The 21,793-nt window shown below is 35.3% G+C and overlaps 1 protein-coding gene across 6 annotated transcripts in view; it reads right to left on the reverse strand.

Annotated features, from left to right (window-relative positions):
* Positions 1-21,793, reverse strand: part of PHTF2 (putative homeodomain transcription factor 2) — a 107,641-nt gene that overhangs the window by 83,273 nt on the left and 2,575 nt on the right. For 3 of the 6 annotated variants that reach the window (XR_013995375.1, XM_081080116.1, XM_081080120.1), the window contains exon 2: positions 1,982-2,061. Coding sequence is in view for 3 of the 6 variants with exons in the window: in XM_081080116.1 (XP_080936242.1) it covers positions 1,982-2,026 (45 nt within the window). In the remaining 3 variants the exon portion in view is untranslated. Of the gene's footprint in view, positions 1-1,981; positions 2,144-21,793 lie in introns of those variants that run through there. The other 3 variants (XM_081080117.1, XM_081080119.1, XM_081080118.1) reach the window with 3 other exon arrangements.

Raw genomic sequence — 21,793 nt, forward strand, 5'->3', positions numbered from 1 at the left:
GTGAGTAGATGCCACCGAGACCTTATGGCCCTCAAAGCCTACAATATTTACTATCTGGCCCTTTACAGAAGAAGTTTGCCAACTCTAGTTTACTGTATTGCATGACATTTAGTATCTTATTCCTACCCACAAACGTCAGTATTCCCCCAAAAGTAATTATGAAAACCAAAACTTCACATCCCACATTTGCAACCCACCCTACCCAACTCCCTACCAGTGATGCGGAGTAGAACTTTGGTCTGAGAACCATGGAGCTATAAAGAATTTAAAGTGACTGTATTTGGGGAGCAGAACTCAGAGAATGGGGAAGGATAGAAGAGGGACTACTGGGGGGTGCTCTTTTTATTTCCAATAAGCCTTGAAACACTAATTAATCTTTCAAAGTAGCCACATGTATTTCTTCAAGAAAATTACATTTAAAAGCAAAAGAAAAAATATACAGCAAATCAAATCTGGTTAATGATTCTGGGGACTTAAGATAAAATGTGTGACTACAATTGTTAGATATCATTTGTGACATGTTCTATTTACTCTGGAGAGTTTTTTGTTAAACACATCCAAAGCTGTGAGGTAAATGACCCCCACTCAGATAGGAAGGGTGTCACTGTACGAACTGAATGTGAGTATAATATTTCAAACCCTCGGATCAGAAGAAAAGTCAACCTGGTACATTCTACAAGTGATCTTCAGTGAAGTTTGAAGTGTTTTACATAAAAGCCAAATAGATAAAATGCTTAAAAAACATTATCAACTCTCATAAATAGAAATTAAGAGAAACACTTTCAAAGAATTAAGTAGCAAATAAAAATTTTTTTTGTTTAATTTAATTTAGTTTTATTTTTAAGTTGATTGGAAGTTTAAAAATAAAGATGACACCCATATAGAACCACAAAAGGCTGAATTAATAGAATGATAACACTTCTACTTCCAATTTAGTACCTCACATGAAAAATGTGATCTTATATAGCTGCCATAAGTTTTACCCAGAAAAGAAACAACACATCCAAAGATAAACAGTATTCTTACGTTTGTCTAATCTTTGAAGTGTTCTAATTACTACTTATTTCCAATTCAACTAAATTTTAAAATTGTCTGACTTTCCCACATAGGAAAAGCTTTCAATATACATTTTGTTACTAGGGACCTGAAGAATAAGGATCAATAATGATTTAAAATATGAAAACAAACATAATTCACTACATACACTAAAAATCTAAGATACTACATATAATAAAATACACATTTAAAGAGTGTAAACAACACACTTTAGGAGTAAACAGTATACTTACTCTATTTTTAAAAAGGCATTTATTCTCTTGCACTTTATAAAGAAAACATTACATTGGTAAAGCATATTTTGAAATGTATCGGATGATACAGCTAGTTAAGTAGCTATGACAACAATCCTAAAACATCAAAATAAACATCTTAATATTTCAGCTTATAAAATACAGTCCCCAAAGGTGTATTTTACTGAAAAGATTCAGCTGTTGAATTGTAACTTACAAGAAACAGATTGAAACTGTTGTTTCTTTTGATGTAAAATAGCTATAAAATTATAACAGCTCTGCTAAACTAGCTTTCTTTTAAAAGAAATTAATGCAAGAAAAAATTTAAATTTTAATGCTTTTATAAAAGTGCTAGTTACATTCATCATCCTGAAAATTTGGTTTACATTATAACTGAAAATAATCACTCTAGCTACTCTGAATATGTGAAGTAAAAACTGGAAAAAAAATATTTTTTATTTTATTTTACTTCTAAAACCATTTAGAAGTAAAACTGTCACAAGGAAAACCAAAATATTCTTCCCCTTCCACCCAAAAGATACTGAAATCTATTTGTCATTATTTTAGGTAATATCTGACATAAATCCATAGCACGTGCACACACACACACACACACACACACATACACACACACACAAACATTTTTAGAATAAAAACATTTAAGAGGTTAAAAGCTTTGACTATCAACTTACCTTTTTTTGATACCAGACTATAGCATCAGTGACTTTGGACGCCATTTATTCCACTGAAATCACACATTCGTCATTTTAAGCTGTGCAAGGGAGGAAAAACATACAAATGACTTCCACGTTCCAAAAGGAAACTGCACAACATGCATATATAGCACTCTGGTTACTTGTAGAGCAAAGGGTGTACGACTACACTTACATTACCCTCTTCCTCATTACTATTTTAGCAACAGGTTCCTTAAGTAAACAAAATCAGTTGCCATAATAAAAGAAGGCTCTTTCTACATGAATATAACACTTCAATTTTCTTACAAAATAGTTGAATTGTTTGTGTTTTTTTTTTAAATCAGCCTTTTAAATATATATCAGAATTTCCCAGGTCATGCTGGAAATTTTTCATTTATAAATTCACATATGATAGGAATCAGTTCACTCCTAAACAGATCAGTTTTGCTGTAGTTTCTATCTAGGAACCAGTGTCAATTACTGTTGCTAAAGGATGGCTTGATAGAGATGCCAAAATTTATAATCATATTTAATTTTCCCTGATACTCGGTAAACACAAAGTTGAACCAAAAACAAGTAACTGGAGAAACCTAATTAATTTATATCAACTACTAGGCCAACATTATAGTTAATTACATAGGATTAATTAACATGAAGGACTTCCCAAATATCCCAGTTTGCTGATATTTAGAAATTTACCACAGACCATTCCAAAGCATCTTTTTCTGTGTTTGTCTAAAACAGTTTTTGAAGAATTAATTTCTAGAAAGACTTAATTCCAGATTGATTCCAGTTAACTCTGGAATACTTTTCTAGTTGTAAGACCAGGCTGGATGGAGGGGCACCTCAGGTATGATGTTAAGGATGAGCCTCAACAGGTTCCAACACATATACACTTGCCCCAGAAAGAAACTCATTCCAGACAAGACCATTCAAAGCCACCAGGATCTCAGGGAAATCCTGGAGTAAAGTACCCTGATGAGATGATCCCAGCTCGTGCAGATCTGCAAACGTACAGATGCTAGGAATATAGTTGACCCGAGTAAATAAAATACCAAAGAGTTTACGTATCATTCTTGCGAGATTAGGATTGAAATAAATAAATGAAAATCATTATCGGCAAGTTCAAACGTTCAAATGATCAACCTATAAAATTTAAGGCAGAATTTACTTAGTGCCTGTATTTTTGACAGTGCTATAGATCAGATTAATTTATTATCTTTCCTAAAAGACTGATTCTATCTTTAACTGATCAATTCACGCAAACTATGTTTTGAAATTCCTGACAAATGCCCCGGTATTTGTATAGGAGGAGCATAGTGTCAAAAGACCTGTATTCAAATATTGTCTTCCTCTGTCTAATACGCAATATTGAAGGAGTCGCTTAATCTCTGTGACCTCAGTTTCTTTCACTTGTACAATAGGAATAACTATATCTATCCATCCTTCAAGAAAAGAACCCTGAGATTCTTGTAATACTGGTTTGGTATTGATGAACTCCTTTTGCTTTTCCTTGTCTGGGAAACTCTTTTTATCTGTACTTCAATTCTATATGATAACTTTGCTGAGTAGACTAATCTTGGTTGTGTATCATTAATTTTTATATTAAAAAATTGTGCAATCCATGAACTGGTAAGTATTTATATTTCCTTTTTTAAACATGGCAAACAGTTTAGAGAAGGTATACATGCAATCAGTTTTTGGTGACATTTAAAATAAAAACAGCTACCTGATTATCATAAAATCACAATGTCAATTCTCAATTATATACATACGGATTATTTAGATTTCAAAGTTCACTTCCACGAAGTTTCTCAGTCAGGTATGAGTACCTCCATTTCTCTCACTGGGGTTTTTTTTTTTTTTTTGGAAGTATTGACTTAAATCTTCCATTTTGGTTTCCCTGTCCTGGAGGCTTGGGGGGTGGGGGGGTGATTCATTTGCTTTAACCACATTTCACCCGAGAGGATTTTCTCCATTGATTCTGCTAGGGGACTACTGAGTACAATATTACACCTTCGTTATATTTTTTTGTCAAGACAATTGTGTATGCTTTCCAAACTGATTATAATTCTCCTTCGCCCCACTCCTGGTCTGCCTTGATAAAGGCAAACTATTAAAAAAAAAAACAGTACAAAAAGTATGAGAATATCAACTTTTCACTTTAACCTCCTTCTACTTGACCCAATCTTTACTGATAAAAATTCCATGTTGCCTGCCAAGATAAAGATCCTCGCTCCTAATCCCCCACAAGTGTAAATATTATACATTTATACAAAATGTGAATTTTTTTATTCACTCAATCTGTTCAATGTATGATATATTTAACGTATTGGGGAATACTTAAATGGTCACATTTAATATAATAATATAATATTTAATATAATAAAAATAATAATAAATTTTTAAAAGCTTCAATGAAAGTGCAGAAAATGTTGCCTGCTTCAAATAAAACGATCTGAAAGAAAACTTTTTTATATACTTTGGTTTACACCAAGCTACAGTTAGAAATAAATTTCAAAATATCAACTATAACAATACACTAGGTATAAAAAATGTTCTAAATATTTCAATTATATTTATTTGAATTTACAGAAATAAAAATTCAGTCAATTTTGTTTTCAAAAAAAGAAAAACACCTTTCTTTAGTAATGGTAAAGTTTGCTGTACACTCATTTAATAGTTTTTCCACTGTGTCAACAACATTTCAGTGACACAGGGTGGCTCATACCTATTTTTAAAACAGGTTTTACAGCATGCTGAGATAGATTTCTGAATCAGACATCTGACAAAGTATACTCAAAGACACGCAAATTTCATGAGTATAAACAACAAAAATTTATAACTCAACAAATGATTTCATGAAGATGGTTTCTAAAGCCTTTCTACTTCTTTGATTTTGTCAGTCTAGGAATACAGATTTATAGTCTCTATTATCATGATAGTTCATGATAATTAACTTTTAATGCTGAATTATGGTATTAAAGTTAATTTACAGGAAAAAAACAGAAAGTTCACTGGTCATCTTGAACAGAGGATCTTAAATCTTCCTTTTTTTTTGATCAACTGATTTGATGGAAGGATGGGTATTTAGCTATGGAAATAATTCAATTATAAAACCACAGAGCATATCATTTAAATCTTACTATATAGACAAGTTTCTCTGAGGTAATTCTCTGTTTAACTGCTTTAATCATTATACCTTGTCATAACATTGGAAATTATTCTTTACTACGTCAAGGTTCACACAAAATGCATTTTCTTATTTCAAAGACCAGGGTGCAGGAAAGATGCCTTTGAAGTGATAGTATGTAAGTCTGTCTTACAGACTCTCACTATCAGTATAGTCATGCCCAGGAGTATTCTTTGTACAAATGTAGGTTTTTAATGATTCCCTGTTAGAAAAAATCAATCTATCAAACACTACACATTATAATGTATTTTTCTCATTATTCTGTAATACATTTCTGTTCCAGCGTGACTCACACTACACTCAGACAACAATTTCTACCCACCCCTGACTCTCTGCTTGTGCTATTATTCCCATTCCTTTCCTCCACTCATTTATCCTTTTAAATCAGCTCAAATCCTACTTCCTCTAAGAAGAGTTCCTACAGGTATTCTTTTAGCCTAAAAAATGTTGAAGAGTAATGTCTCTTCCAGCACTGATCTGTACTAATCAATCTGGCATTTAAATAAAAAATGCATCATATGTAAACACTCTTAAGGGGGAAAAAGGCATATTTCTTTCTCTATGTCTTATTAAGTAGCCCGTAAATTATAATATGCAGTAGAGGAAGTAAAGCAGAGAAAAATCAATAACTAAATATCAGGAGAATTAGGTTCTAGATCCCAGTTCTGATATTAAGAGCTGTGTGCTTTTGAGTAAGTTTCTGAGTGTTCTGGACCTCAGTTTCTCGTCAGTGCCATCTAGCCACACATTCCACAATTCAATAAAGGTTAAACAGGTAACAGTTTGAGTAACGCACAGTAGTTCCTCTGAATTCCTCTATTAGCACACTCATAAACATTAATATTAATTTTAAATCAGTGTTACATATATGGAATTTAACACAGTAGAAACTTAGACCAAATGGAAAACACATTATTTTTAAAAGGTAGTTTATGTAAATCTTCTCAGGCCCTGAACTAGTTGTTATTCTATTCAACCAACAACCTTATATCACTCCCTACTGCCCTCAGAATCATATTTAGTTACTGCCCTTTAGAATTGTATTTAAACCCTCTAAAATCTCACCCTAACCGACTTACCCAACTTTTCTCACTGTTTTCTCATACATGCTATGTTTCAACCACACCACATTTCCTACACTTTTCCACCTCTGTGCCAATATTAACACTTCTCTTTCCAAAACAACGGGGATTTCAAGGCCTTCTAAATTCCACTTTCTCTACAAGTTTCTCCAAAATTCCTCCATTAAAAATTCCTCATCCTGTTCTATATTCCCGTTACACTGGGGTGCCCCCACATAGTTTCTTAAAGAGGATCGGGGTCCAATGTCTTTATTATCTCTGCATTCTCCTATAGCTTTTCGTGTATACAGCTAACCCTGAATAAGGCGGGAGTTAGGGAGGGGTGCTGACCCCAGTACAGCAGAAAATCCGCACATAACTTTAGACACCCCAGAAACTTCAGTCATTCCTCGGTATCTGTGTGTGTTGTGGTGGGGGCGGGGGGGAGTTGGTGTCAGGAACCCTGCAGATACCATAATCCGTGTATGCTCAAGGATTTAAAAAAATAATTTAAATCAAATGGCACAGCACAATGCATACAGCTGACGGTCTGTATCTGCAGATTCCAAACCACTGATAAAAAATACTTTCTTGGATCCGCGGTTGGTTGAATCTGTGGATGTGAAACCCTGGACATGGAGGGCCAACTGTATATTTATTGAAAAAAATCCGCTTATAAGTGGCCCCACACAATTCAAACCGGAGTTGTTCAAGGGTCAGCTGTAATAATAACAATGATTATAAACCAAATAAAAAAGCTGGCAACCAAACCACCATCATAGATGAATAACCAGATTTCCTTAAACCAGAAAGGAAAATTCTACCAGTCCAACACCTGCACTACCCCAATATAAGCACAAACACAGACACCATACTCTTTCCCAACACTAAGAGGTACAAAAATATCGCGAAGTATTATAAATGTGACACATTTATTTACCAATGCATGAACTAATCAACCAATATATAACGATTTGCAGGCCGAAAAAGTACAATAAAAAGGAGTTAAGGTCAAATCTGCCAAGTCTAGTCTAACTCCATTCCTAAATGCTAAAGTTAAATATAACTCAATTGCCTCCTCCACAGCTAAAATTAGCAACTTTTAGACTTCAGAAACTGGGAACAAAGCTGTTCTGCCCTTAAAAAGGTAATAAATGCTAAGGTCCAAATCCAATTTTTCATATTGATGCTGAAGTTACAAAAATGTGAAACTCTCGTAGAGGGACACCTTCGACCGTGTCCCCCCCTTATCTACAGAAGATGTGTCCCAAGACCCTCAGTGGATGCCTGAACCCACAGACAGTATTGAACCTTATATATACTATGTTTTTCCTGTACATACACACCGATCATAAAGTTTAATTTATAAATTAGGCATAGTAAGAGATTAACAATTAACTAATCACCAAATAGAACAGCTACAGCAACATACTGTCATAAAAGCTATGTGCATGGCTTTGGGGCCATTATTAAGTATAATAAGGGTCACCTGTACACAGCACTGTGATCCCACAACAGTCCATCCGACAACCGAGATGGCGACTAAGTGACTAACAAGCGGGGAACGTCTACAGCACAGACACGTTGGACAAGGGGATGATTCAGGTCCCCCTGGACGCAGCTGGATGTTATGAGAGTTCAGAAAGCTACCAAGAACAATGAGCAATTTGAAACTTATCAATTGTTTACTTCTGAAATTTTCCATTTCATATTTTTAGACGGCAGTCGACCCCAGGTAACTAAAATCACGGGAAGCTACATCGTGGATAAGGGAGAACTACTGTACTAGTTTTAGGGCTGCTACATTCTAATCATGTGACTCATAAATAGTTATAATTTCTTGGACTGTTTTTAATTTGTCATCTGGAATGAGGATATTATTTCATAGAAATGTTGTGAAAAATAAATACCACATACTATATATTTAAAGTTGTTTTCAAACTTAGGATAGAAAAAATGAAATGCAAAATGAGGTCTAATCAACAGAGCTATAAATTTTCTATTATGTCAGTTCATGAAAGGAATGTTTGTAATTTTCATTTTCCTTCAGGGAACCAGTGCACAGTCTGTGTATTTTGGGCTAGAAGATAACACCTAATCTAAGAAGAAAAATTATAGGCAAGTAACTTCTCTCTAAACTTGTATTTACATAAACATTTGTGCTATTGTGAAATCTAACAGAATTCCTAGAGTTATAATCTTAATACTACACACAAAGCCCACTGTAGAACTTCCTCATGGGTACAACCACCTCACCCTGTATGTCCTTTAAAGTAACTTTTTAAATTTTAGGGTTTCTTAAATTTAGCATGTACCCACAAAATCTCTATTATTCCTTGAGCATTCTTTTGGGCTTTAAAAAACAATACTTAAAAAGTCCTTTAAATAGCAAATCGACAGTGTATTTGGTAAGTGATTCTTGTTTTGATTGTTGTCACATGGAAAAATCAATGACATACAATCTATTTAAATGGTTTCACTTCCTTATTTACTCACAAAATTGTTTACCATCAACCAATCAAGCTCCACTCAAATACAGATTTGTTCCTATGGGCCTCTAGTAGAAACATTAACTAAATAAGTGTTTCAGGTACTCTGTCAAAAAATTAATTCACTAGATGATATTCAAGTAGCTTAAAACTTTAATAGATATTCAAAATGATTTTAGAGATTAAAAATTGCTAACTATATTTCATCAAAAATACTATGAATAAAATTTGAAAAACACTACTTTAGCAATGTTCCAAGCAGTACCTGATCATTTAGTAAAAATATTTATTTATTGAACACTTACTAATATTGCACTGTTCCAGGCACTGAAGATACAACAGTGAAAAAGAAACAAGGTCCCTGCCCTGATGAAACTTACATCACAAGGCGAGACGATAGAAAATGAACATCAAATAAGATAATTTTATGTTGATAAAGTGCCATGAAGGAAATAAACAAGCACACGTGATGGGGGGGTACTCGGGGAAAGGATGGCTAAGGAAGTCTCCTCTGAGATGACATGTGAACAGAGATCTGAGAGATAAGCTCAGTCAGCTACGTCAAGAATTGAGGGAGGGCATCCTAAACAGAGGAAACAAAACACTAAAACTCTGAGTGGAAATGAGCTTCGTATTTTTAAGAAACAGAAAACAAGCCAGCGTGACACAGGTGACAGTGGTTCAAGATGAAGAATGAAAGGGCAGTAGAAACCATAGCATCATAGAAGCCATAGCAAATATCTGGATTATAAAGGCAGGCAGGCAGGCACTGAAGTGATTCCAGCCAAGGAGTGACGTCTGACTTGCAGACCACTCCCTCAGCGCACAGAACAGAGGGACTGACCAGCTCAGAGGGGAAGTGGTAAGGCTAGTTACGGAAGTCCCAGGCAGAGGCTGCCAGTTTATTAAGCTCAGGAGCAAGCAGTAGAGATGGCAATAAGTGAGCAGTTTTGAGTTTTATTACGTATGAAATCAGTTAAGATTTGGGAATTGACTAGGATCGGGAAAGTTGGGGGAAAGGATTAGGGAGAGGAATCCGGATTTTTGGCTTGAACCATTTTCTGAGAGTAAATAAAAAAAATTAGTTTTAGACCTGTTAAGGTGACAACACCTATTAGACATAAAAATAAAGAAGTCAAACAGGTAATTAGATACATGGATCTGAAGCTAAAGATAAAAATGGGGATTGAGATATGAGTTTGGGAGCCACACACACAGTCAATATTTAAAATCAGAGGTAGGTTACATAGGTATATGCATTTGTCACAACTGAACACTTAATTAAGATCTGTGCCTTTCTCAGATCACTTCAATACAATCATGTGACTGACCATGTCACCTAAGAAGAGTATAATTAAAGAAAGGCCCAGCCCCAAGTCTACTACTATTCAGAGGAAGTGGAGTAAGAAAGGCCAAGAACAGAAAATGAGTAGAAAGAAAGGTGAGGTAATGTCACAGAATCTGAGAGGGGAGTCTTTTTCACAAAGGATAAAGTAGGTTGCTAAGAGATCACTGGGTTTAACAAAACAGGTTAGAAATGATCTTAGCAGGAACAATTTCAATGGAGTGGAGGAGATGGAAGTCAGAGTGGAATAAGACAAAATGCTTGATAAAGAAGAGGACATGTGTGAAAAATTATCAATTAGCAAATTGACTCCCCTTACTCTACCATCCTCTTTCTTTTGCAAAAATTTTGCCAGGCAGCTTGCTGCCCAAAAGAAAGACCTTCCCTAAGCTTTCTTGCAGCCAGGTGTGGCTGCGACTATGTTTTGGTCCAGACCCAAACAAATGCATTAGGCGGAACTTCCAGGTAGGCACCTTAAAAGAATCTGACTCAGTTGGAGAAAGCCCTTTGGTTTTTCCCTCCCTCCCCATTTCCTGCTCCCTGGAATGATGTTTTTATGGCCGCAGCTCCAGGAGCCACCATGGACAGTGACACTGAGAGAAGCAGCCAGGTAAAGTCACAGAGGAAGGTACCTGGGAGGGCTTTGGTGAAGCCACCAGACGACGAGGTCTGGTCTGCCCACCTCACTACTTCACGTATCCAAGACTAAATCTTTATGGGTTTAGCTATTGCTATTAACAGACAAACCAAATCTGGCTGACACTGCTGGGTATATATAGGGGTTCAGAACAAGTCACCTCCCAAGATGTGCCTCTGTGGTATGCAGACTGAGCTAAAGGCAACCAAGACCCTGCAGGTCAAGAGAAACTTCTGCCTCTCCTTAACTAGAAGAATTTTAATTAGGGGCCATGTCCGTAGTAAGAGGTTATCAGAAATAATCTTTTTTGATCTCTCTATAGGGCAGGACAAACTTTTAAGTACTGAACAACTGCTCTTCTTACCTTGCTGCCCTCTGAAGCCTTACGGTGATCCTTAACTGACAATGCCATGTACGCCCCATTTCCCCGTCTTTGAACCACTCACGTGTGTGGGGTCTCTGACTCTCTCGTGTACGCGAGATTCCCACACTATATAATTAAATTTGGTCATTTTCTCTTGCTAATCAGTCTCAGGTTTACTTATTAGCTCCTGAAAGAATCTTGGGGGTAAAGGAAAGTTTATTCCTCCATGTGAATGCAAAGAGAGGCTATGCAGTTAAGTCTGACAAGCTGAGGGGGCCACATGTCAGGCCTGACATGCTCAGTGACCTAAAGTAAGCTGACAGGATGACCTGATCACAAGTTACTAACTGGGCAGGTCACGGTGGGTAGTCACACCCTAGGCCTATAACTTTCTTAGTAAAGTGTTAGTCTTTGCCTTAAGCGGGCCTGTCCATTGTTCTGTGCATCTAACATAACATACCTTTGAAAGGTGAGATTGATGTTCTTTTCCAGAACCCTTGGAGGTGAGTTGTAACCACCTCGATGGGAACGCAAAATCTTGTTGCCCATATGCCGTCCCTATTTACTGTAAATGTTAAATGTTAGCTATCCTGTACCGGCCAGGGGAAAAGTCGCATCTCTCCATTTTACTTTTTATCCAATCAGAGAGATTTCCCCTTCCAGCCTTCTCCTGCTCCCTTAGTCTAACACCAAGGGATTTCATGTAACCCTCCTTAATCTCTCCTTTGAAAAAAAGAACTGCAAAACTGCCATTCTCTGGAGGATATTCCAGTCGTTTGAGATCTTGCTTCAGGGCATGTCCTCAGCTTGGTTCAAACAAACGCGAATAAACTTCTATAAATTTTTTCTATAGGTTTGGATGTTCTTATGTTGACACCCCCACATACAATGCTTTTGGTTCACCATTTTTTTCCCACCAAAACTTTGCAAACATTGTTCTATTGTCTTCTGGAATTGACCATACGTAACTGAGAAGTTTGTAGCTAGCTAGACTCTCCTCCCCAACCTTACATATATCATGTTCTCTTTTTGGCCAAAATGCCAAAGTAATTCTCTCCTTATTTTTTAAGTTAGTGACTTAAGAAATAGTCAATTTTAATCATTTCATAATTTTTTTCTTGGTACGTGGTGCCTTTCAATCTGCAAATATACTTTTTATTTCAGAAATTTTTGTCTATATTCTATTTCTGAATACTGTTTCTGTTCCATTTGTTAGAGTCTCTATTGCAGGGATACCAGTTTTCCTATGTAGGAGTCTTCTCATAGTCATTTTTTTTTCCTGTAGCATATCTGCAAAAATTGTCATGCTACTTTTTTTAATCATTTATCATGTTTAATGTGGGAAGTGCTAAATTGAGCTCCTATTTACTCTAATACCCAACAGGTTCTTCATGACAACCTACCACTCCTGTCACCGTCGCTGGGACCACTTTTATTTCTGTGCACACAACTGGTAAGTCATATTTAGGCAAGGAGCAGAAACCTTATCTTAAAAGCCATCTTGTCTTGATACTGTCTTGCTTTATCTCTAGGGGCCTGGGCAGGGGACAACGACCTGGGGCCAGGGTATGGAGCCGGAGGGCTTGGTCAGGCCCTGAAACCCTTTGTTGCAAGAGACAATGCAAGGAAACCCCCCGAAACACTGAAGGGGGAACAGCCTCGTTTGCCCCCTCCTATAAAACTCCACACCCCTCTTTGCTAGGGAGGTTATGGTCTTTTCTAGCCTGACCTCCTGCATCTCAAACAAGCCAAATAAATTCTAATAGACCAATCTTAGTGCCCCACTACTCATTCCTCTGGCCATGCCTAACACACACTTCAGTTTGAGAACTGTACTGATTTTAATATATTTTTCTATAACCCATAGGAAATGGGGGAAGGGAGAGCTTAATGTTTTGTAGGCCTCATCTTTCCTTAGTCTGGCTTCTGGAATTTGGGGCTGGAATTACAAGGGCTGTCATATACACCCTGTATCTTCTCATTCTTTCTTTGGCCTCCACTTTTGAAGTATTTGGCAAAAGGTTGCACATAGTCATTTTTTGTCCACTTCTATTCCATTTTTTGCACCCTCCTTAGCCACCCACTTTTCATTCTTTCATTTGGTTTTAGTGAAAGAAAATTTTGTGGCCATACTTTACTTTTATTCATAAATCCCTACATTTACTTTTTTAAATGTTTATTTTTATACCAAATACAAAAAAGTTAAACTTTCACTTCTATTATTTCTAACAAAAAGCAGTAAAGGGAACACAACCAGTTTCAATTCTTTTTATAAATCCAAGATACTAAACAGAAAATACAGACCCATAGATAAAGCTCTTCTATGAACCTGTTACAATTACCCCCAAGAAAAAATAAGATTCATTTTCCCCTCTCAAATCTACTCTTTACTCAATTTGCTACTCGAGCAATAAATCTTAGAATCTTTCTTGTTTCTTTCCCTTTCCCACCACTACCAATTCTACACCTGGCACATAGGAACCACTCAATAAATATGAAGGAATAAATTAATATCGTCTATTTGTCATACTGCCAACATCTCTCATATAACCCTTTCCTGGTCCCACGACCACAGACTTGGGACAAGCCCTTATCATCTATTACCAAGACTATTCTTAACAGCCTCTACTCATTTCTTCACTTCCACCATTTATCTTTTTAAAATACTGACTGTATCATGTTTTTCTTGTGGATAGAAAAGGGGCCACATGTTAAACCTGACAAGCTCAGGAGACTGAAAATAACCACGTAAGACGGTCTGAACATAAAAATTCCTAACTAAAAGCTAGTCGTGCCTGGTAGTCACATCCTTGGCCTGTAGCTTCCTTGACAAAGGTCAATCTTTGTAAGACCTGGCCGAACCATCAGCACTAATGCACCTTTTGGAGCAAAAATTAATATAAGACCCGGTATTATGTAAGACCCAGTCTTATGTTATAGTAAAATAAGACTGAGTCTTATATTAATTTTTGCTCCAAAAGACGCATTAAAGCTGATGGTCTGGCTAGGTCTTATTTTCGGGGAAACATGGTAAGATAACATACCCTGGGAATGTCAGAGTAATCCCTTTCTGGATTCACAGTAAGAAATATATATTTGGTAATACTCTCCATTCCTGGTACAGAGCTCCTAAAACCCTTAGAATTTCCTATGATGAGTGATAAAGATGTCTTTTTGTATGTTAATGAGGTGACTCTTGAAAAGCACCTAAACTTGGGAGCTGGTGGCCAGTGGAGCCAAACATGTGATTCAAGGGTTGAAACTTTCAGTTCTACCACCCCTCCCCCACCCCAACCTCCTGGAAGGGGTGAGGGGCTGGAGATTGCATTCAATCACCAATGGTCTGTGATATAACCAATCATGCCTATGTAATTAAGCCTCTATAAAAACCCAAAAGGACAGGGTTTGGAGAGCTTCTGGGTTGTTGAACATGTGGAGATTCTGGGAGTGGCATGGAAGCGCCACACCCTTCTCACATATTCACATATTGCCCTGTGCATCTCTTCCATCTGGCTGTTCCTGAAATTATATCCTTTTACAGTAAGCCAGTAATCTAGTAAGTAACATGTTTCTACCGTGTTTCCCTGAAAATAAGACCTAGACGGATAATCAGCTCTAATGCATCTTTTGGAGCAAAAATTAATATAAGACCCAGGATTATATTATATTATACCCAGTCTTACAGTAAAATAAAACCGGGTATTATATTAATTTTTGCTCCGAAAGACGCATTAGGGTTGATTGTCTGGCTAGGTCTTATTTTTGGGGAAACACGGTATGAGTTCTGTGAGACATTCTAGATTTTAATGGAAACCTAGGAGGATGTGGGAATTTCTGATCTACAGGTTGGTCAGAACCACAGGTGATAAATGTGGGACTTGTGATTGGGACATCTGAAGGGGACAGAATCTCGAAGGACACCAAATAGCCAAAAAAATTTTCAAAAAGAAGAACAAAATTGGAATGCCCCGCAAACTATCTCTTAGCCCCACAAGAATGCCAAAACCACCCAATGGGGAAAGGACAGCCTCTTCAACCAATGGTGTTGTGAAAACTGGATGCCCACATGCAAAAGTTATAATAAAAATGCACCCTTATCTATAAACCATAAACAAAAATAACGCTAAATGGATTAAAGACCTAAATGCAAGACCTAAAACTATAAAACTCCTACAAGAAAACTTAAGGGAAACACTTCAAGGCATTGGACTTGGCAATGATTTATTAGATATAACACCAAAAACAAGTAACAAAAGAAAAAATAGACAAATGGGACTATATCAATCTTAAAAACTTTTGTGCATCAAAGGTTACCATCAACAGAGTGAAAAGACAATTGATGGAATGGGAGAAAGTATTTGCACATTATACATTTGATAAGGAGTTAATATCAAGAATACGTAAAGAATTTCTACAACTTAACAAAAAAATCAACTCAAATAAAAAAAATGGGCAAAGAACTTGAATAGACATTTGTCTAAAGATAATGTACAAATGGCCAACAAGCATATGAAAAAATGCTCAGTATTACTAACCTTCAGGAAATGCAAATCAAAACCATAATGAGACAACACCTCATACCCATTAGGATGGCTAGTACTAATAAAACAGAAAACAACAAGGGTTAGCAATGATGTAGAAAAATTGGAACCCTTGTCTCCTGTTGGTGGAATGGTGAAGTGGTGCAATCACAATGGAAAAGAGTATGCAGATTCCTCAAAAAATTAAAAATAGAACTACCACATGATACAACAATCCTACTTTTGGGTATATATCCAAAAGAAGTGCAAGTATGGTCTTGAAAAGATATTTGCATATCCATGTTCACAGCAACACTATTCACAATAGCCAAGAGGTAGAAGCAACCCAGATGTCCACCAAAGAATGAATGGATAAAGAAAATGTAATATATATATTACATATATATATATAATACACATATGATAGAATATTATTCAGCTTTAACGGAAATCCTGTAACATACTATAACATGGATGAATCTTCAGGACCTTAAGCTAAGTGAAATAAGCCAGTCACAAAAAGACAAATACTGTATGATTCCACTTATATGAGGTACCTAGCGCAGTCAAATTTTTAGAGAGAGAAAGTAAAGGGTAGTTGCCTGGGTCTAGGAGAAGGGGAAAAAGTGTTGTTTCATGGATATAAAGTTTCAGATTTGTAAGATGAAAAAGTTCTAGAGAGTAGTTTCACAACAATGTGAATATACTTAATACTACTGAAGTGTATATTTTTAAATAGTTAAGATGCTAAATTTTGTTATGTGTTTTTTACCCCAATTTAAAAAAAACACAGCTATTATAGACTCCATGTATTCAAGAAAGTAGAAGAAACTACGAGCATGTTAAGGAGAGACATGGAAGATATACACACGTTTCCAAGAGAACTTCTAGAGACGAAACATACAAGGTCTAATAATAAAAATATACTAAATGATATTAAGAGCAGATCAGAAACTGGTAGAAGAAAACATTAGTAATTGTGAGGACACAGCAGTAGATAATATCCAAACTGAAACAAGGGAAATAAGACTTTAAAAAAAAAAAATAAACAGCATCAGTTAGCTGTGGGACAATATCAACTGGCCTAATATACATATGTGTAACCAGAGTAACAGAATGAGAGGAGAGTCAAGAGGACAGAAACCCTTTTTGTGAAGAGGACAGAAACCCTCTTTGAAGACATAATGGCCAATAGTTTTCTAAATTTGATGAAAATAATAAATCCACAAAACCAAGAAGCTCAACAAACCCCAAGCATAAGAAACATAAAACTACCCCAAAAGCACATCATAATAAAAGTACTTAAAACCAGTGGTAAAGCAATCGTCTTAAAATTAGCCAGAGAAAAAAGACACTTCCAACATAAAGAAGAAAGGAAAATAGCAGATTTCATGTTGGAAAAATGCAAATGAGAAGACAGTGAAGCAATATCATTACAGTCCTGAAATTAAAAAAGTGTCAATCTAAAATTCTGTACCCAGCAAAAATATATTTCAAAACATGAAGTCAAAAACATATTTTTTCCAGACATACAAAAGCCGAAAGAATTTATCAGCAGTAGTTCAACACTAGAATAAATGCTAAACAAAGTCCTCCAGGCAGAAGGAAAATAATAGCAAATGGAAAAGAAATTCCAAAGAATGAAGAGCCTTGAAAATGTTAAACATGTGGTTAAATTTAAGAAACTTTTTCTCTAAAACTGATTTTTAAATCCCTTTAAAAGAGAATTGACCATTTAAAGCTAAACAAGTAAAAGTAATCTGTGGGATTTATATCACACATGGAACTAAAATGTATGACAATAGCACAAATGTTGAGAGGGGAAAATGAGAGCATACGGTTATAAGGTTCTTATATGATATGTGAAGTGGTGTTTTACTCAAAAGTAGACTATGATAAGTTAAAGATAGATATAGCCACTATAATCAAACAAACAAACAACAAAAAGAAAAAAAACAAGCTACAAGTACTAAATAAGCCAATAAAGGAAATAGAGTCACAAAAATACTCAAATAGTACAAAAGATGGCAAAGAACAAAGAACCAATGGGACAAATAAAAAATAAATAGCAAGATGATAGATTTAAATCCAACAATATCAATAATCACATTAAATGTAAATGACCTAAATTAAAAGACAGAGATTAGGAAACTGAATAAAAAAGCAAGACCCAACTATATGCTATCAGATATCCACTTTAACTATAAACACAGAAATAGGTAAAAAGTAAAAGAATGGAAAAAGATATATACCATGCTAATACTATTCAGAATAAAGCTGGAGTGGCAATCCGGACAAAGTAGATTTCAGAGTAAGGTGTATTACCAGAGATAAAGGGGGCTATTTCACAATGATAAAGGAATCCAATTCATCAAGAGATTATGACAGTCTTAAATATCTATGCATCTAGTAACAGAAGTTCAAAGTATACGAAACCAAACTGATAGAACTGCAAAGAAAAATTGGCAAGTCCTTATTTATAGTCAGAGACTTCAACACCCTTCTCTCAGAAATTGACGGAATAGACATAAACTCAGTAAGGATAGAGATGCGAACAATTCTATCAATCAACTTATCTAAATGACATTTATAGAACACCCAACATCCTTTTCAAGTACAAATGAATCATTTACCAAGACAGACCATATTCTGGGCTATAAAACAAGTCTCAATAAATTTAAAATGATTCAAATCATACAACGTATGTTCTTTAACTATAGTGACATTAAATCAGAAATCACTACCTGAAAAATCTTCAAATATTTGGAAACTCATAAACATACTTCTAAATAACCAATGTGGTCAAAGACGAAATCACAAAGAAAATCAGCAAGGATTTTTGAACTGAATAAAAATGAAAACACAACATATGAAAACTTATGGATGCAGCCAAAGCATTGTTTAAAGGGAAATTTTATAGCATTGAACATTTATATTAGAAGACAATATATTAATGGGCTTACGTTTCCATTTTAAGATTCTAGCCCAATCAAGAGCAAATAAAATGCAAAGTAAACAGAAAAAGGACATAACAAAGAACAGAAATCAATGACATTGAGAATAGAAAATCAATAAAGAAAACCAAACCCTAACTCTTTGCGAATATCAATAAAACAGAAATCTCTAGCCAGACTGAACAGGAAAAACTGAGAAAATAAACACATTAACAGGAGTAAGAGAGAAGGGACAATGCTATATATCTTACAGATATTATAAATAAGGAAATATTATAACACTTTTATGCCAATGAATTTAACAACCTACGTTACATCAACAAATTCCTTGAAAGATACAAACTACTGGTGCTCACTCAAAAAGAAATATATACCCCTTTGCCTATTAAAGAAATTGAATTTGTAGTTAAAATTTCTTTGTAGTACACACACACACACACACACACACACGCACACACACACACACACACACACCCTCCAGGCATAGGTATGCAAGTTGTGAAGTACTGTCTAAATTTTAAGACCCATGGAGGGACGAAATATTTAACTATCACGTGCAGGCACTAAGGATATAATTTTGATATAATTATGTTAGTATATCAGCAAAATTATTCTGGAAGAAAGCTTTGTGGAAAGCTGACTGATATGAGGCTAAATTAAAAGGAGAGTAATGACAATCCAGGGAAGAAATGAGGAGGGTCTGAAATAAGTCAGTGGCAATGGGGATTTTTTTGAAAATTGGGGTGGGTGTTGGGACAGGCATTAAAAGATAGATAACTAGTAGAGAGAATGACTAGATGTAATGATTGATTAAACATGAAAGGTACGGGGAGTAAAAGTAAAAAAATGAAGGTGCTCCATGATTCTTAGCTTAAACACCAGAACCATTCCTTAGGACAAGGAATACAAGAAAAACAGCTTTGGGAACAAGAAGGTATATTTATTTTCAACACACGAGTATGGCACCTTTATACATTCAGTGCCTACAAGATACACAGTAGGCAACGGGATGTATGGAATCAACATTTGGGAAATCTATGTAGTTAAATTACCTTGCTATATCCCACGGTTACTTGCAATTAAAGCCTTCTTTATAACTGTACTATTAATGGATTTTCTGTTAAAAGAATTTTAGGGATAAGAAGGTTGCTTAAGAGATTTAAGAAAGTAAGTCCTTTTCCTTATACTTAATTTACAGTACAAGAGACCCAATTGCAGTGATCTTTTTATTGCCATTTAGAATAGCAAAACCCTATTTATTTACTCTATCTGGTTTAATGAGTCTGACCTACTTTCTTCAGAAAAAAAAATCTGAGAATGTGAAGCTGTCTCTATCTTTTCTCTTCTTTTGTATGTGGCTGCAAAGAATTGATTCTTTATTCAACTCTACCTATCACCTACATATATAACATCCTATTGCTTCCTTTTAAGCTTTTATTTGTTTGCCATTTTCTGGCTTTCTTTCCTGTATTTGAAATTATATATATATATAATATATATATATATATATAAATTATATATATATATATATATAGCCACACACACACGTATGTGTGTATATATATATATATATATCCATTTAACGTAGTCAAATAATTGCAACAACCAATTTTTAAGTCTTATAAGCCAGACAATGTGTCAAGTGCTTTCCATACATTAACTCATTTAATTTTCAAAATCTTGCAAAGTAGCTAGCTATCTCTAGTTTATGATTAAATAAAACTATACCTAAAAAGATTACCTAATGAGCCCAAAGTCACACAACTGGTAGACTGCAGAATTCAGAGTTGAACCTAGGTCTACAGAGCACCAAAACCTGTGCCACATAAGTATTTCTTACTATCTGTCACAGAACTTTTATTGAATGTTTCACTAAGGTGCTTTCATTCACACAACATACGTGAGTGCCTACTACACGTCTTCAAAATTTCTGTGGATATACTTTTAACAGTCTCTTTCCCCTACCATTGCTGAAACTGGAAAGCTGCATACAGGGCACTTTTTGCCCCTTTACTTCCTTTCATTAAATGTCAAATTTAATCACGTTATGATTATTATCAGGTAGTGGTTCAGCCACAGCCATTTCCTGCCCCAGTTCCTGTTCACGATTCAGAATGAAGTCCAGCATATTTTCTTTCCTAGTGCTCTAAAACTACCTGTTTTAGGAAGCAGTTGGTTTTTCTCATCTGAAAACTTACCTCTATATTTTGTATCATTTTAGCAATTTGTATAAGGCAAACAAGTTGGACTAAAAATGCAGCTTTCCTAAATGTCATTTTATATTTTCAACTTAGTCATATGATTCTGGTCATCAAATGATACACAGTTATAAATCCAATCTGACTATTTATGATTCTGTGCTAACCTGAGGGGCAGTTATAAGCATGGGACTTTTTCTTGGATTTTCAAGGACAGTCCCAATTTAAAACATTCTGTCCTACTGTCATGTCTCAAGTTTGGGTTCAGAAAAGATAGTCAACACATGTGCAAAGCGTGCTTTGCAATATTGAGTCTATGTGGCTACAGACTAGACAAAGGGATGAATGGAAGCCAACAGTCACTTTAAGATTCTTCTTTTTTTAAAGATTCTCCTCCTTTTTAAAATAATCCCAAAATACATTCCACATATTAACTGCAAATGCCTCCAATGATATTAGTTTTCTTTTACAGCTTAGAATGAAATATCACAAGAAAACAATAAAATAGTTGCTTAGCTAGACAGGTTTGGAAATGAAGTTTTAATTGACACTGGAAAATAAATACTAAAAGGTAAATAATAAAAATATAACAATGCACAAACAGTTGAGGTTTCCCTATAATTTCAGTATCTATGTATGTAATTTTCAACCACCAAAATTGGGCAGTACTCACTTTGCCCAGCCATATTTATATACAATTACCATTTAAATTTGGCATTCACAAATAGTTTTTATGCAAAGCTACAATTACTTGCCATTCCTTCAACCGTCCATATTCCTGTTCTGAGCCCCTGCCTCCCGATCTATCTTTGCAAAATACCTTCCTTCCCCACCAATGAAAACTACCACTCACTTTTTAAGGCTCTGGTGATAGCTCCCTGCTAAGCCCCCAACCCCTTCTCTATTCTGTCTTAAAATTATTAGTTTTTTCTTCTTTATTCAGGGCATACCAATGTGCCAGTACTTTACATATTTTGTTTAATGCTTAGTAATCCCCTTTGAAGTATTATCCTCTCTACTTAACAGATAAGGAAACTGAAGCTGAGAA

This window comes from Rhinolophus hipposideros (assembly GCF_964194185.1).
Source record: "Rhinolophus hipposideros genome assembly, chromosome: 18".
NCBI lineage: Eukaryota > Metazoa > Chordata > Mammalia > Chiroptera > Rhinolophidae > Rhinolophus > Rhinolophus hipposideros.